The sequence below is a fragment of the Oncorhynchus mykiss genome, chromosome 9, assembly GCF_057628025.1.
Source record: "Oncorhynchus mykiss isolate SJ-2025 chromosome 9, ASM5762802v1, whole genome shotgun sequence".
Classification (NCBI taxonomy): domain Eukaryota; kingdom Metazoa; phylum Chordata; class Actinopteri; order Salmoniformes; family Salmonidae; genus Oncorhynchus; species Oncorhynchus mykiss.
Window position 1 is genome coordinate 23148301 of NC_143030.1, and position 12307 is coordinate 23160607.

The following is a 12307-nucleotide window of genomic DNA, read 5'->3' on the forward strand; positions in this document are numbered from 1 at the left end:
TGGTAGAAAGATTTAGTGTAATTAATAACGTTGAATCTCTCACCTCTTCAGGGTCTGCACTCTTGTTGCTCTCTTCCTCCTTCCCCTCGTTCTTCTCCTTCTCGCCATCTTGCTCTGGCTCAGATGAGGCCTTACCCTCCTCATCTTCCTCTTCCTTCTCTCCATCTTTCCCGTTCTTCTCTAGTTTGTCCGACGGAGCAGGGGTAGCTGAACACAACACACATGCAAGGGGGTCATTTCTTACTCACTCGCACAGACACACTTGCACACACACACACACACACACACACACATTGGGAGAGATGATGACCTTCTTGGACTGTGATTCAGACGCGTTGGTGGCTGGCTGGCACAGGAGCACAGCGTGATGATTCAATCACAATTTATGATATTTATGATATTGTCTGGATAGATGGCCACATCTTTGAACTTCAAAGAGCACGGTACATCCTGAACTCGTACCTCCAGCCCTCGACAGGACAGCGGCCTACAGGAGATTCCACTTGTCTCCTGGAAAGTGATTAAAACTGGACCTTATGTTGTGAGTGTTTGTGCAACTTCAATTGTCGTGTTCGTTCGGGTTTGTTTCAAGAGATTAGAAATGCATTATATCCATTAATTTCGTACAGTTGTACAGTTGAAGTCGGAAGTTTAGATACACCTCAGACAAACACATTTAAACTCAGTTTCACAATCCCTGACATTTAGTCCAAGTAAAAATTCCCCGTCTTTGGTCAGTTAGGATCACCACTTTATTTTAAGAATGTGAAATGTCAGAATAATAGTAGAGTGAATGATTTATTTCAACTTTTATTTCTTTCACCATTCCCAGTGGGTCAGAAGTTTACATACACTCAATTAGTATTTGGTAGCATTACCTTTAAATTGTTTAACTTGGGTCAAGCATTTCGGGTAGCCTTCCACAAGCTTCTCACAATAAGTTGGGTGAATTTTGGCCCATTCCTCCTGACAGAGCTGGTGTAACCGAGTCAGGTTTGTAGGCCTCCTTGCTCGCACATGCTTTTTCATGTCTGCCCACAAATGTTCTATAGGATTGAGGTCAGGGCTTTGTGATGGCCACTCCAATACCTTGACTTTGTTGTCCTTAAGCCATTTTGCCACAACTTTGGAAATATGCTTGGGGTCATTGTCCATTTGGAAGACCCATTTGCAACCAAGCTTTAACTTCCTGACTGATGTCTTCAGATAATTTCCCTTCATCATGATGCCATATATTTTGTGAAGTGCACCAGTCCCTCCTGCAGCAAAGCACCCACACAATATGATGCTTCCACCCCCGTGCTTCACAGTTGGGATGGTGTTCTTTGGCTTGCAAGCCTCCCCCTTTTTCCTCCAAACATAACAATGGTCATTATGGCCAAAAGTTATATTTTTGTTTCATCAGACCAGAGGACATTTCTCCAAAAAGTACGATCGTTGTCCCCATATGCAGTTGCAAACCGAAGTCTGGCTTTTTTTATGGCGGTTTTGGAGCAGTGGCTTCTTCCTTGCTGAGCGGCCTTTCAGGTTATGTCGATATAGGACTAGTTTTACTATGGATATAGATACTTTGTACCTGTTTCCTCCAGCATCTTCACAGGGTCCTTTGCTGTTGTTCTGGGATTGATTTGCACTTTTCGCACCAAAGTACGTTCATCTCTAGGAGACAGAACGCGTCTCCTTCCTGAGCGGTATGACGGCTGCGTGGTCCCATGGTGTTTACACTTGCGTACTATTGTTTGTACAGATGAATGTGGTACCTTCAGGCGTTTGGAAATTGCTTCCAAGGATGAACCAGGTCTTGACTGATTTCTTTAGATTTTCCCATGATGTCAAGCCAAGAGGCACTGAGTTTGAAGGTAGGCCTTGAAATACATCCACAGGTACACCTCCAATTGACTCAAATTATGTCAATTAGCCTATCAGAAGCTTGTAAAGCCATGACATAATTTTCTGGAATTTTCCAAGCTGTTTAAAGGCACAGTCAACTTAGTGTATGTAAACTTCTGACGCACTGGAATTGTGATACAGTAAATTATAGGTGAAATAATCTGTCTGTTAACAATTGTTGGAAAATTTACTTGTGTCATGCACAAAGTAGATGTCCCAAACGACTTGCCAAAACTATAGTTTTTTAAGAATACATTTGTGGAGTGGTTGAAAAACTAGTTTTAATGACTCCAACCTAAGTGTATGTAAACTTCCGACTTCAACTGTATGTATTCTGCATTGATGGATTTTCAGTGCGACCGGTTTGACCGGTTTCAAGCATTTTCCTGTTCTCCGGTCATGACATTCAAATTTAATTGAGTTGATTTGACTCATATGTGATGTCATGTCTTATGTTTTTCAACAGCAGAATGCTGAGTCATGTTTATTTAGGGTGGGGGTGACTTACGTTTTTTCCCTGGATACAATGTCAGCGTTTTCTCTGGTAAAATGTGCCAGTATTACAATCTCCTGGTATACGCAGTATGCTATATATTTAGACTTGGTTTATTTCATCGATATTTCATCGAGCCCCATGTGTGTACAGGCGCATTCAATCAGAGATTATTCTAAACTGAAGTTTACTGTAGTGTAGTTTCCACAGTTATCACAGTCAGACTTGAGTGCCCTCTGCTGGGCATCCTGTGAGCTGCGTCTGCGCGAGTGTCTTTGTTCACCCACCTGGTTTTGAGGTGCAGGGGGTGTTGTCTGAGGTACAGCTGGGGTCAGGGGTGGGCGTAGCGGTCTTCATGGTCCCACCAGGGGAGGAGGCTCTGGAGGAAGAAGACACACTGACCTCTGGTCTCAGGGCCTCTGGCTTCATCTCTGGCTTCAGTTCTGGAAGACTCCACCGCCCATTGATGTGCTCAAACTCCTGGATCTGAGGAAGGGGATTGTGACAAAATCAAGCAATAAAGTATTTTATTCTGTTCTGTTCTAATTCTATTCTAGCCAACAGTCCCTGAATAACTGTGAAATATCTGTATTTCCTCATACGATTCTGGTCTGATTCTGGACTGATTCTGGTCTGACAGGTCTGAATCAATTAAAGCTTTGCCAAAAAACAGACAATTGCTATTGGTTGAAATGTAGCTAGCCTGTTAGCTTAGCATTGTGGCTTCTAAGATACACTTTGACCCCTGACCTTCTTCTTGACCAGGGACATGACTCCGATGCGGGTGAGCACAGGCTGCCGACACAGGCCCTCCCTCGGCACGCCATCGGCAAACGTCTCGGCACCGTCGGCCACGGGCTCACACAGGTGACGCATGAACAGAGAGACATACGCCCTGGAAAAGAGAAAGGGAGGAGAAAGGGAAGAGATTGATACATAAGATGAGAGAAGTGAGGGAGAGAGAACAGACGACAGAGAGGGAACAGACCAGCAGCATCATTGTAGCATGAAGAGCTCAGTGTAAGCTCATACTTTAGCCTGCCTATGACTCAAACAATAAGGACGCCATGCCATATCAGTCCCACTCCACTCACTTGAACTCCTTCTCACTCTTGCCCCTCAGGTCTCTGACCAGCCACTGGCAGGAGAAGGCGTCCTGTGCGGGCATGCCCCAACGCATCACCGCGTTTAGGAAGGCTTTCCTCTGGCGCGTGTTGAAGCCCAATACCTAGAGGGGAGAGAGAGCATAAGGACTTCATAACACATTCATAACCATACACTACCGTTCAGAAGTTTGGGGTCACTTAGAAATGTTCTTGTTTTTGAAAGAAAAGCACATTTCTTGTCCATTAAAACAACATCAAATTGATCAGAAATACAGTGTAGACATGGTTAATGTTGTAAATGACTATTGTAGCTGGAAACGACAGATGTTTTTAAATGGAATATCTACATAGGCGTATCTACAAAGTCTGGTTCATCCTTGGGAGCAATTTCCAAATGCCTGAAGGTACCACGTTCATCTGTACAAAAATAGTACGCAAGTATAAACACCATGGGACCACGCAGCCGTCATACCGCTCAGGAAGGAGACGCGTTCTGTCTCCTAGAGATGAACGTACTTTGGTGTGAAAAGTGCAAATCAATCCCAGAACAACAGCAAAGGACCTTGTGAAGATGCTGGAGGAAACAGGTACAAAAGTATCTATATCCACTGTATGACAAGTCCTATAGCGACATAACCTGAAAGGCCGCTCAGCAAGTAAGAAGCCACTGCTCCAAAACCGCCATAAAAAAGCCAGACTACGGTTTGCAACTGCACATGGGGACAAAGATCATAGTTTTTGGAGAAATGTCCTCTGGTCTGATGAAATACAAATAGAACTGTTTGGCCATAATTACCATCGTTATGTCTGGAGGAAAAAGGGGGAGGCTTGCAAGCCGAAGAACACCATCCCAACTGTGAAGCACGGGGGTGGAAGCATCATGTTTTGGGGGTGCTTTGCTGCAGGAGGGACTGGTGCACTTCACAAAATAGATGGCATCATGAGGTAGGAAAAGTCTGTGGTTCTTTTGAAGCAACATCTTGGTCGCAAATGGGTCTTCCAAGTGGACAATGACCCCAAGCATACTTCCAAAGTTGTGGCAAAATGACTTAAGGACAACAAAGTCAAGGTATTGGAGTGGCCATCACAAAGACCTGACCTCACTCCTATAGAATATTTGTGGGCAAAACTGAAAAAGCGTGTGTGAGCAAGGAGGCCTTACAAACCTTACTCAGCTCTGTTAGGAGGAATGGGCCAAAATTCACCCAACTTATTATGGGAAGCTTGTGGAAGGCTACCTGAAACATTTGACCCAAGTTAAACAATTTAAAGGCAATGCTACCAAATACTAATTGAGTGTATGTAAATGTCTGACCCACTGGGAATGTGATGAAAGAAATAAAAACTGAAATAAATCATTCTCTCTACTATTATTCTGACATGTCACATTCTTAAAATAAAGTGGTGATCCTGACTGACCTAAGGCAGGGAATGTTTACGAGGATTAAATGTCAGGAATTGTGAAAAACTGAGTTTAAATGTATTTGGCAAAGGTTTACGTCAACTGTATAATATCCATAACCCCTATACAGAATGTATAAATTCTTATGTCAAGAATAGCAGATAAGTTGTTGTCTCTAACCTCCAAGTTTCCCCCTACTCTGGCCAACAGGGGGGGAAGTGGCTTGTCTCGCTCGTTCCTCATCTGGCGACGGGACTGTCGGCGAGAACCTGGACGAAGATAGAGAGAATATGAAGGGGGGGTGAGAGAGAGAGAGAGAGAGAGAGAGAGTGAGGGGAAATCAGGAGAGTAAGCAGCATAGTCATTATGGTACTTGAGTGAAGCAGCCATATCATCTGAAATCTAATCATCCATCTGTTACAGGGGTGTCAAAGTCAATTCCTGGAGGGCTGTGTGTCTGCTGGTTTTCGTTATTTCCTTTCAACTTCTGTCCAATTAGCCCTAGACAACCTGGTGAGGGGAGTTCCTTACTAATCAATCAAGTACAAGGGAGGAGCTAAAACCAGCAGACCTTCGGCCGTCGAGGACAGAAGTTTAACACGTGATCCATCCCAACACATTCAACAGAAGAGGCTTCATTCCAAATGTGTTTGTGTCTTGTGTACTTAGGCATACCTTCTGGCCTCTCATCGAAGTCTTCATCCTCCTCCTCAGAGCCCACAGAGTACTCGGACTGGTTATCTGAAATACCAGCATGCCACTCTGAAACAGCACATGGTGTACCGTCAATAGGCTAGGCCCACTGGCCCCATGCGGCTACCATTAGCAATACTTTAGCAATACCTAACGTATAGCACAGAGACCATATTACATGATCTAATTCTAGCAAAGAGCACAGCTTTTATTTAAAACAATCATGGATGAACCAATATATGGGCCAATACAAAGTAGGAGGAGTCTAACCCTTCTTTAATTATAAAAAAGAAGAAGAAGTTATTCAGAATGCCTAAGGTGTGACAGTACAAAATGGCCCATGTTGTCATAGTGATGCATGCTAATAACATAAACGACACCTCCATCCATCTCCATGACAACCAGGACTGACAGTTCCCAACTACCTACCTTGGTCCTCCTGTGCTGCGTCGTTGTAGTTGACAGGCTTGCGGTTCCTCTTGCCCTTGCCCAGTTTACTAGCCAGGTCCTCCTGTTGTTGCTCATAGTGATGTCTCAGCAGCTTCTCCCAGTATTCTGGGTCCACACACTCTTCCTGCTTAATGATCTCACGCTCCACCTCCTCAATCTGGATACACACATGCAAGAACATGGAAGTAAAGTTTACATACAACCAGTGTGATACAATCTACTTATAAACCCGTATAATAGCTCAATGGACAGTGTTAACAGTTTACACATAGATCAATATTTTTAAAAGTACACTAAAGTGCCATACACATTTTTGTATACATTAAAGCGTACAAAAACAGTAATGTTATCTATCACTTCTCTCTCCAACAGCTTTTCTCCATCGCTCTCTCTGTACATCACCTTATCCTCTCAAACCATGTAGCCAGGTACTTTGAAGGAGCTGAGGTATTCCCCAACTGCCCCCCCCCCAAAACCTCACCTCTCCCTTCCCTCTCTCTCTCCTTCCCTCTCTCCCTCCTTCCCTTTCTCACCTTATCCTCCTCTCGAACCATGTAGCGGGCCACTTTGAAGGAGCTGAGGTATTCATTCATGTTCTGCATGTCTGTGTCGTCTGTAGCGTCCTGGCTCCGGTCCAGCAGTCTCTCGATGGCCGAGCTGTCATAGTGGATCACACTGCCCTCATCATCCCTGTTGTCCCCCGCTGGACAGCGTATAGGAGAGAGAGGGGACATACGTGGTGGTGAGAGGACATTGGGGGAATAGAAAACGGTGGTGAAACACAGATTAGGATGTGACTAAAATCGATCTTTATAAAGATGTATGTAACAACCCCCAAAATGCAATGTATGTTACAGAATTCTCCCAAATCTCTGACATCTAAACATATACCCAAAATAAATGTCCTATCCTTGCATTTCTTCCTCTGAAATCCCTCCATCCTCCTCCTCTATCCTTCCAACTCCCCCTCTCCCTTTCTCCTATCCTCCTCCCATCCCCCACAATCGATTATCAGTCAAATCAAACCAATCAACAAATGTCACTTACATTCGATCTCGTCCTTGAAGAGTTCCTCGGTGCCGAACTTGAGGATGTCGTCCAGCTCCTGTTTGGACATGGATCCAGCCTTGGAGCCCAGGCCGGGCCTCACCACCAGGTGGGTCAGCATCATCTTCCTCTTTGCCACCTGGGTGATGCGCTCCTCCACACTGGCACGGGTCACAAAACGGTAGATCATCACCTTGTTGGCCTGCCCGATGCGGTGGGCGCGACTGAATGCCTTGTGAGGGAGAAGGAGGGAGAAGAGGAGGGAGGAAAGAGTGAGATAGGTAGGGAATGGACACAGAATGAGGGAGAGAGAAAAGGGATTAAGGAATTAACCATTAAATCAAATCAAATTGTATAAGTCACATGTGCCGAATACAACAGGTGTAGTAGACCTTACAGTGAAATGCTTACTTACAAGCCCTTAACCAACAATGCAGTTTTAAGAAAACACCTAAAAAAAAGTAAGAGATAAGAATAACAAATCATTAAAGAGCAGCAGTAAATAACAACAGCAGGGCTATATAAAGGGGGTACCGGTACAGAGTCAATGTGTGGGGGCACCGGTGTCGAGGTAATTGAGGTAATATGTACATGTAGGTAGAGTTATTAAAGTGACTATGCATAGATAATAACAGAGAGTAGCAGCAGCGTAGAATAGGGGGGAATAGTGCCTTGCGGTCGGAGGCAGAGAAGTTGCCGTAACAGGCAGTGATGCAACCACTCAGGAAGCTCTCGATGGTGCAGCTGTAAAACCTTTTGAGGATCTGAGGACCCATGCCAAATCTCCTGAGGAAGAATAGGTTTTGTCGTGCCCTCTTCATGACTGTCTTGGTGTGCTTGGAACATGTTAGTGTGTTAGTGATGTGGACGCCAAGGAACTTGAAGCTCTCAACCTGCTCCACTACAGCCCCGTCGATGAGAATGGGGGCGTGCTCAGTCCTCCTTTTCCTGTAGTCCACAATCATCTCCTTTGTCTTGATCACATTGGGGGAGAGATTGCTGTCCTTGCACCACACTGTCAGGTCTCTGACCTCCTCCCTATAGGCTGTCTCATCATTGTCGGTGATCAAGCCTACCACTGTTGTGTCATCAGCAAACTTCATGATGGTGTTGGAGTCATACCTGGCCGTGCAGTCATGATTGAACAGGGAGTACAGGAGGGGACTGAGCACGCACCCCTGAGGGGCCATTGTGTTGAGGATCAGCGTGGCGGATGTGTTGTTACCTACCTTTACCACCTGAGGACGGCCCGTCAGGAAGTCCAGGATCCAGTTGCAGAGGGAGGTGTTTAGTCCCAGGGTCCTTAGCTTAGTGATGAGCTTTGAGGGCACTATGGTGTTGAACGCTGAGCTGTAGTCAATGAATAGCATTCTCACATAGGTGTTCCTTTTGTCCAAGTATGAAAGGGCAGTGGGGAGTGCAATAGAGATTGCATAATCTGTGGATCTGTTGGTGCAGTATGCAAATTGGAGTGGGTCTAGGGTTTCTGGGATAATGGTGTTGATGTGAGCCATGACCAGCCTTTCAAAGCACTTCATGGCTACAGACGGGTAATCATTTAGGCAGGTTACCTTAGTGTTCTTGGGCACAGGCACTATGGTGGTCTGCTTGAATCATGTTGGTATTATAGACTCAGACAGGGAGAGGTTGAAAATGTCAGTGAAGACACTTGCTAGTTGGTCAGCGCATGCTCGCAATACACGTCCTGGTCATCCATCTGGCCCTGCAGCCTTGTGAATGTTGACCTGTTTAAAGGTCTTAATCACATTGTCTGCGTAGAGCGTGATCACACACTCATCCAGAACAGCTGATGCTCTCATGCATGTTTCAGTGTTACTTGCCTCGAAACAAGCATCAAAGTTATTTAGCTCGTCTGGTCAGCTTGTGTCACTGGGCAGCTCTCGGCTGTGCTTCCCTTTGTAGTCTGTAATATTTTGCAAGCCCTGCCACATCCGACGAGCATCGGAGCCGGTGTAGTACGATTCGATCTGGGTCCTGTATTGACGCTTTGCCTGCTTAATGGTTCGTCGGAGGGCATAGCGGGATTTCTTATAAGCTTCCGGGTTACTCCTCAATGCCATCGGAAGAATCCCGGAACATATTCCAGTTTGTGCCAGAAAAACAGTCCTGTAGTTTAGCATCTGCTTCATCTAACCACTTTTTTTATAGACTGAGTCACTGGTGCTTCCTGCTTTAATTTTTGCTTATAAGCAGGAATCAGGAGGATATAATTATGGTCAGATTTTCCAAATGGATGGGGAAGGAGAGCTTTGTACACGTCTTTGTGTGTGGAGTAAAGGTGGTCTTGAATTTTTTTTCCCTCTGGTTGCACATTTAACATACTGATAGAAATGAGGTAAAACTGATTTAAGTTTCCCTGCATTAAATTCTCCGGCCACTAGGAGCGCCGCCTCTGGATGAGTGTTTTCCTGTTTGCTTATGGCGGTATACAGCTCATTGAGTGCGGTTTTAGTGCCAGCATTGCTCTGTGGTGGTATGTAGACAATTACAAAAAATACAGATGAAAACTCTCTAGGTAGATAGTGTGGTCTACAGCTTATCATGAGATACTCTACCTCAGGCGAGAAAAACCTAGAGATTTCCTTAGATATCATGCACCAGCTGTTGTTTACATATATGCATAGGCCCCCGCCCCATGTCTTACCAGAGGCTCCTGTTCTATCCTGCTGATAGAGTGTATAACCCGCCAGCTGTATGTTCTTAATATCGTCGTTCAGCCACGACTCAGTGAAACATAAGATATTACAGTTTTTAATGTCCCGTTGGTAGGTATATACGTGCTTTCTGTTCGTCCCATTTATTTTCCAGCGATTAAACGTTAGCTAGCAGGATGGAAGGCAAAGGCAGATTAGCCATTTATTTACTGTTTGTATGGTGTTTAAAGAGCAAAAAGTAAGTGCATGGAAATGTATGTAAATTCTACATGAATGTCCTTAAAACTTGTTTCTTTTCTCGATAATGGAAATTATTTCAACATTCAAGTGACAGTCTACCTGGATGTCATTGTGGGGGTTCCAGTCTGAGTCGAAGATGACAACAGTGTCTGCTGTGGCCAGGTTAATACCCAGACCCCCTGCCCTGGTGGACAGCAGGAAACAGAATTGAGGAGCACCAGGAGCTGAGAGAGTGAGACAGAGGGAAAGAGAGAGAGAAGGAGATACAGAAAGTGAGATGGGGGGAGAGAAATAAATTGGATTAGACACTGATAACGAGAAGGAAAAAAATCGCAATGTTCCCTTTCATCTAAATGGAAATATTTGTATTTGTTTCTAGAACCTGCAGTGGACTGAGCGTCTGCCTCACCATTGAACCTGTCTATGGCCTCCTGTCTCAGAGCTCCTGTGACTCCTCCGTCGATCCTCTCGTACTTATAACCCTCAAAGTCCAGGAAGTCCTCCAACAGGTCCAACATCTTAGTCATCTACCAGGGAGGGAGGAGAGCAGGAGAGAGAAGAGAAATGGTTACGGAACTGCTAACAGCGCGCATGTTTGTATTTGCGTGTGTGTGTGCGCGTGTGTGTACCAACCTGTGAGAAGACTAGCACCCGGTGTCCCTGGTCCTTCAGTTTCCTCATCATCTTCTGCAACAGAGTCAGTTTCCCAGAAGCCTTTGTGAGGTCCATGCCCTCGTACGCTCCGCTCGCCGTCTTGCGGGCTTCCTAATACCACGGTAAAGACAACACACCATGGCCATGTGATGACATATAACTCATACATTATATATAGATATAACTTCTTTATTGAACTTGAATAACTGAAAGAACGTAAACTCTTTCATTTCAATGAACATTTGTGGTCATGTTTACATTAATGCATATTCCTAGGTTTTTTCCCCCCTTAGACTGAAATAGGCTGAATACAATTGTAGCTATACTACTCAAACCTACCAAAATGTGTCACCGTTTTGGTACATGGTACCATTACTGGTACACACGTGAAACTGTTAGGAGTGAAAAGCCCAGCAGCATTGCAGTTCTTGACACACTGAAACCAATGCGCCTGGCACCTCCTACCATAACCCGTTCAAAGGCCACTTAAATATTTTGTCTTGCACAGTCACCGTCTGAATGGCACACATACACAATCCATGTCTCAATTGTCTCAAGGCTTAAAAATCCTTCTTTAACCTGTCTCTTCCCCTTCATCTACACTGATTAAAGTGGATTTAACAGGTGACATCAACAAGGGACCATAGCTTTCACCTTAATTAATGAGTCTGACACGAAGGGTATAATGTTGCTCCCAGACAAGGCCCAAATCCCCATCATTCACATGAAGAAAATAAGGAAATACAGGGGGCGCAGATCAGGGTGCCTGGTGAGAATTCGTCGGCAAGAGGGTAACTCACCTCTACCATCTGTTCTATTAGCGTGCAAACACTGTAGAAAACACTGGATGGGCTCTGTTCGAGACTATCCTACCAATGGGACATTAAAAACTGTAATATCTTATGTTTCACCAAGTCGTGGCTGAACGACCACACGCATAATATACAGTTGGCTGTGTTTTCCGTACATCGGCAGGACAGAACAGCTACGTCTGGTAGGGTTGGGGGTTTGTGTCTATTTGTAAATAACAGCTGGTGCGCAATGTCTAATGTTAAGGTAGGCTCGAGGTATTGCTCGTCTGAGGTAGAGTACAACATAATAAGCTGTAGACCACACTATCTACCAAGATAAGCTGTAGACCACTCTATCTACCATATTTTTCATAGCCATCTATTTACCACCACAAACCGAAAGTGGCAGTAAGACCGCCTTTCGTTCCAGTTCTCTGCTGCCTGTGACTGGAACGAATTGCAAAAATCGCTGAAGTTGGAGACTTTTATCTCCCTCACCAACTTCAAACATCTGCTATCTGAGCAGTTAACCGATCGCTGCAGCTGTACATAGTCTATCGGTAAATAGCCCACCCATTTTTACCTACCCCATCCCCATTCTGTTTTTATTTATTTACTTTTCTGCTCTTTTGCACACCAATATCTCTACCTGTACATGACCATCTGATCATTTATCACTCCAGTGTTATTAACCTGCAAAATTGTAATTATTCGCCTACCTCCTCATGCCTTTTGCACACAATGTATATAGACTCCCCCTTTTTTTTCTACTGTGTTATTGACTTGTTAATTGTTTACTTACTCCATGTGTAACTTTGTGTTGTCTGTTCACACTGCTATGCTTTATCTTGGCCATGTCGCAGTTG

The 12307-nt window shown here is 44.7% G+C and overlaps 1 protein-coding gene across 5 annotated transcripts in view; it reads right to left on the reverse strand.

Moving 5' to 3' along the window:
- The window catches only part of LOC110531704 (ATP-dependent chromatin remodeler CHD3), a 56426-nt gene that overhangs the window by 21036 nt on the left and 23083 nt on the right, over positions 1-12307 (reverse strand). For 2 of the 5 annotated variants that reach the window (XM_021615035.3, XM_090183761.1), the window contains exons 20-31: positions 10630-10761; positions 10406-10523; positions 10096-10220; positions 7082-7313; positions 6568-6737; positions 6014-6191; positions 5567-5632; positions 5072-5160; positions 3478-3611; positions 3134-3278; positions 2671-2869; positions 44-207 (exon numbers count right to left, since the gene is read on the reverse strand). In XM_021615035.3, the coding sequence (XP_021470710.3) occupies positions 44-207; positions 2671-2869; positions 3134-3278; positions 3478-3611; positions 5072-5160; positions 5567-5632; positions 6014-6191; positions 6568-6737; positions 7082-7313; positions 10096-10220; positions 10406-10523; positions 10630-10761 (1752 nt within the window). Of the gene's footprint in view, positions 1-43; positions 208-2670; positions 2870-3133; positions 3279-3477; positions 3612-5071; positions 5161-5566; positions 5654-6013; positions 6192-6567; positions 6738-7081; positions 7314-7496; positions 7533-10095; positions 10221-10405; positions 10524-10629; positions 10762-12307 lie in introns of those variants that run through there. The other 3 variants (XM_021615033.3, XM_021615034.3, XM_090183762.1) reach the window with 2 other exon arrangements.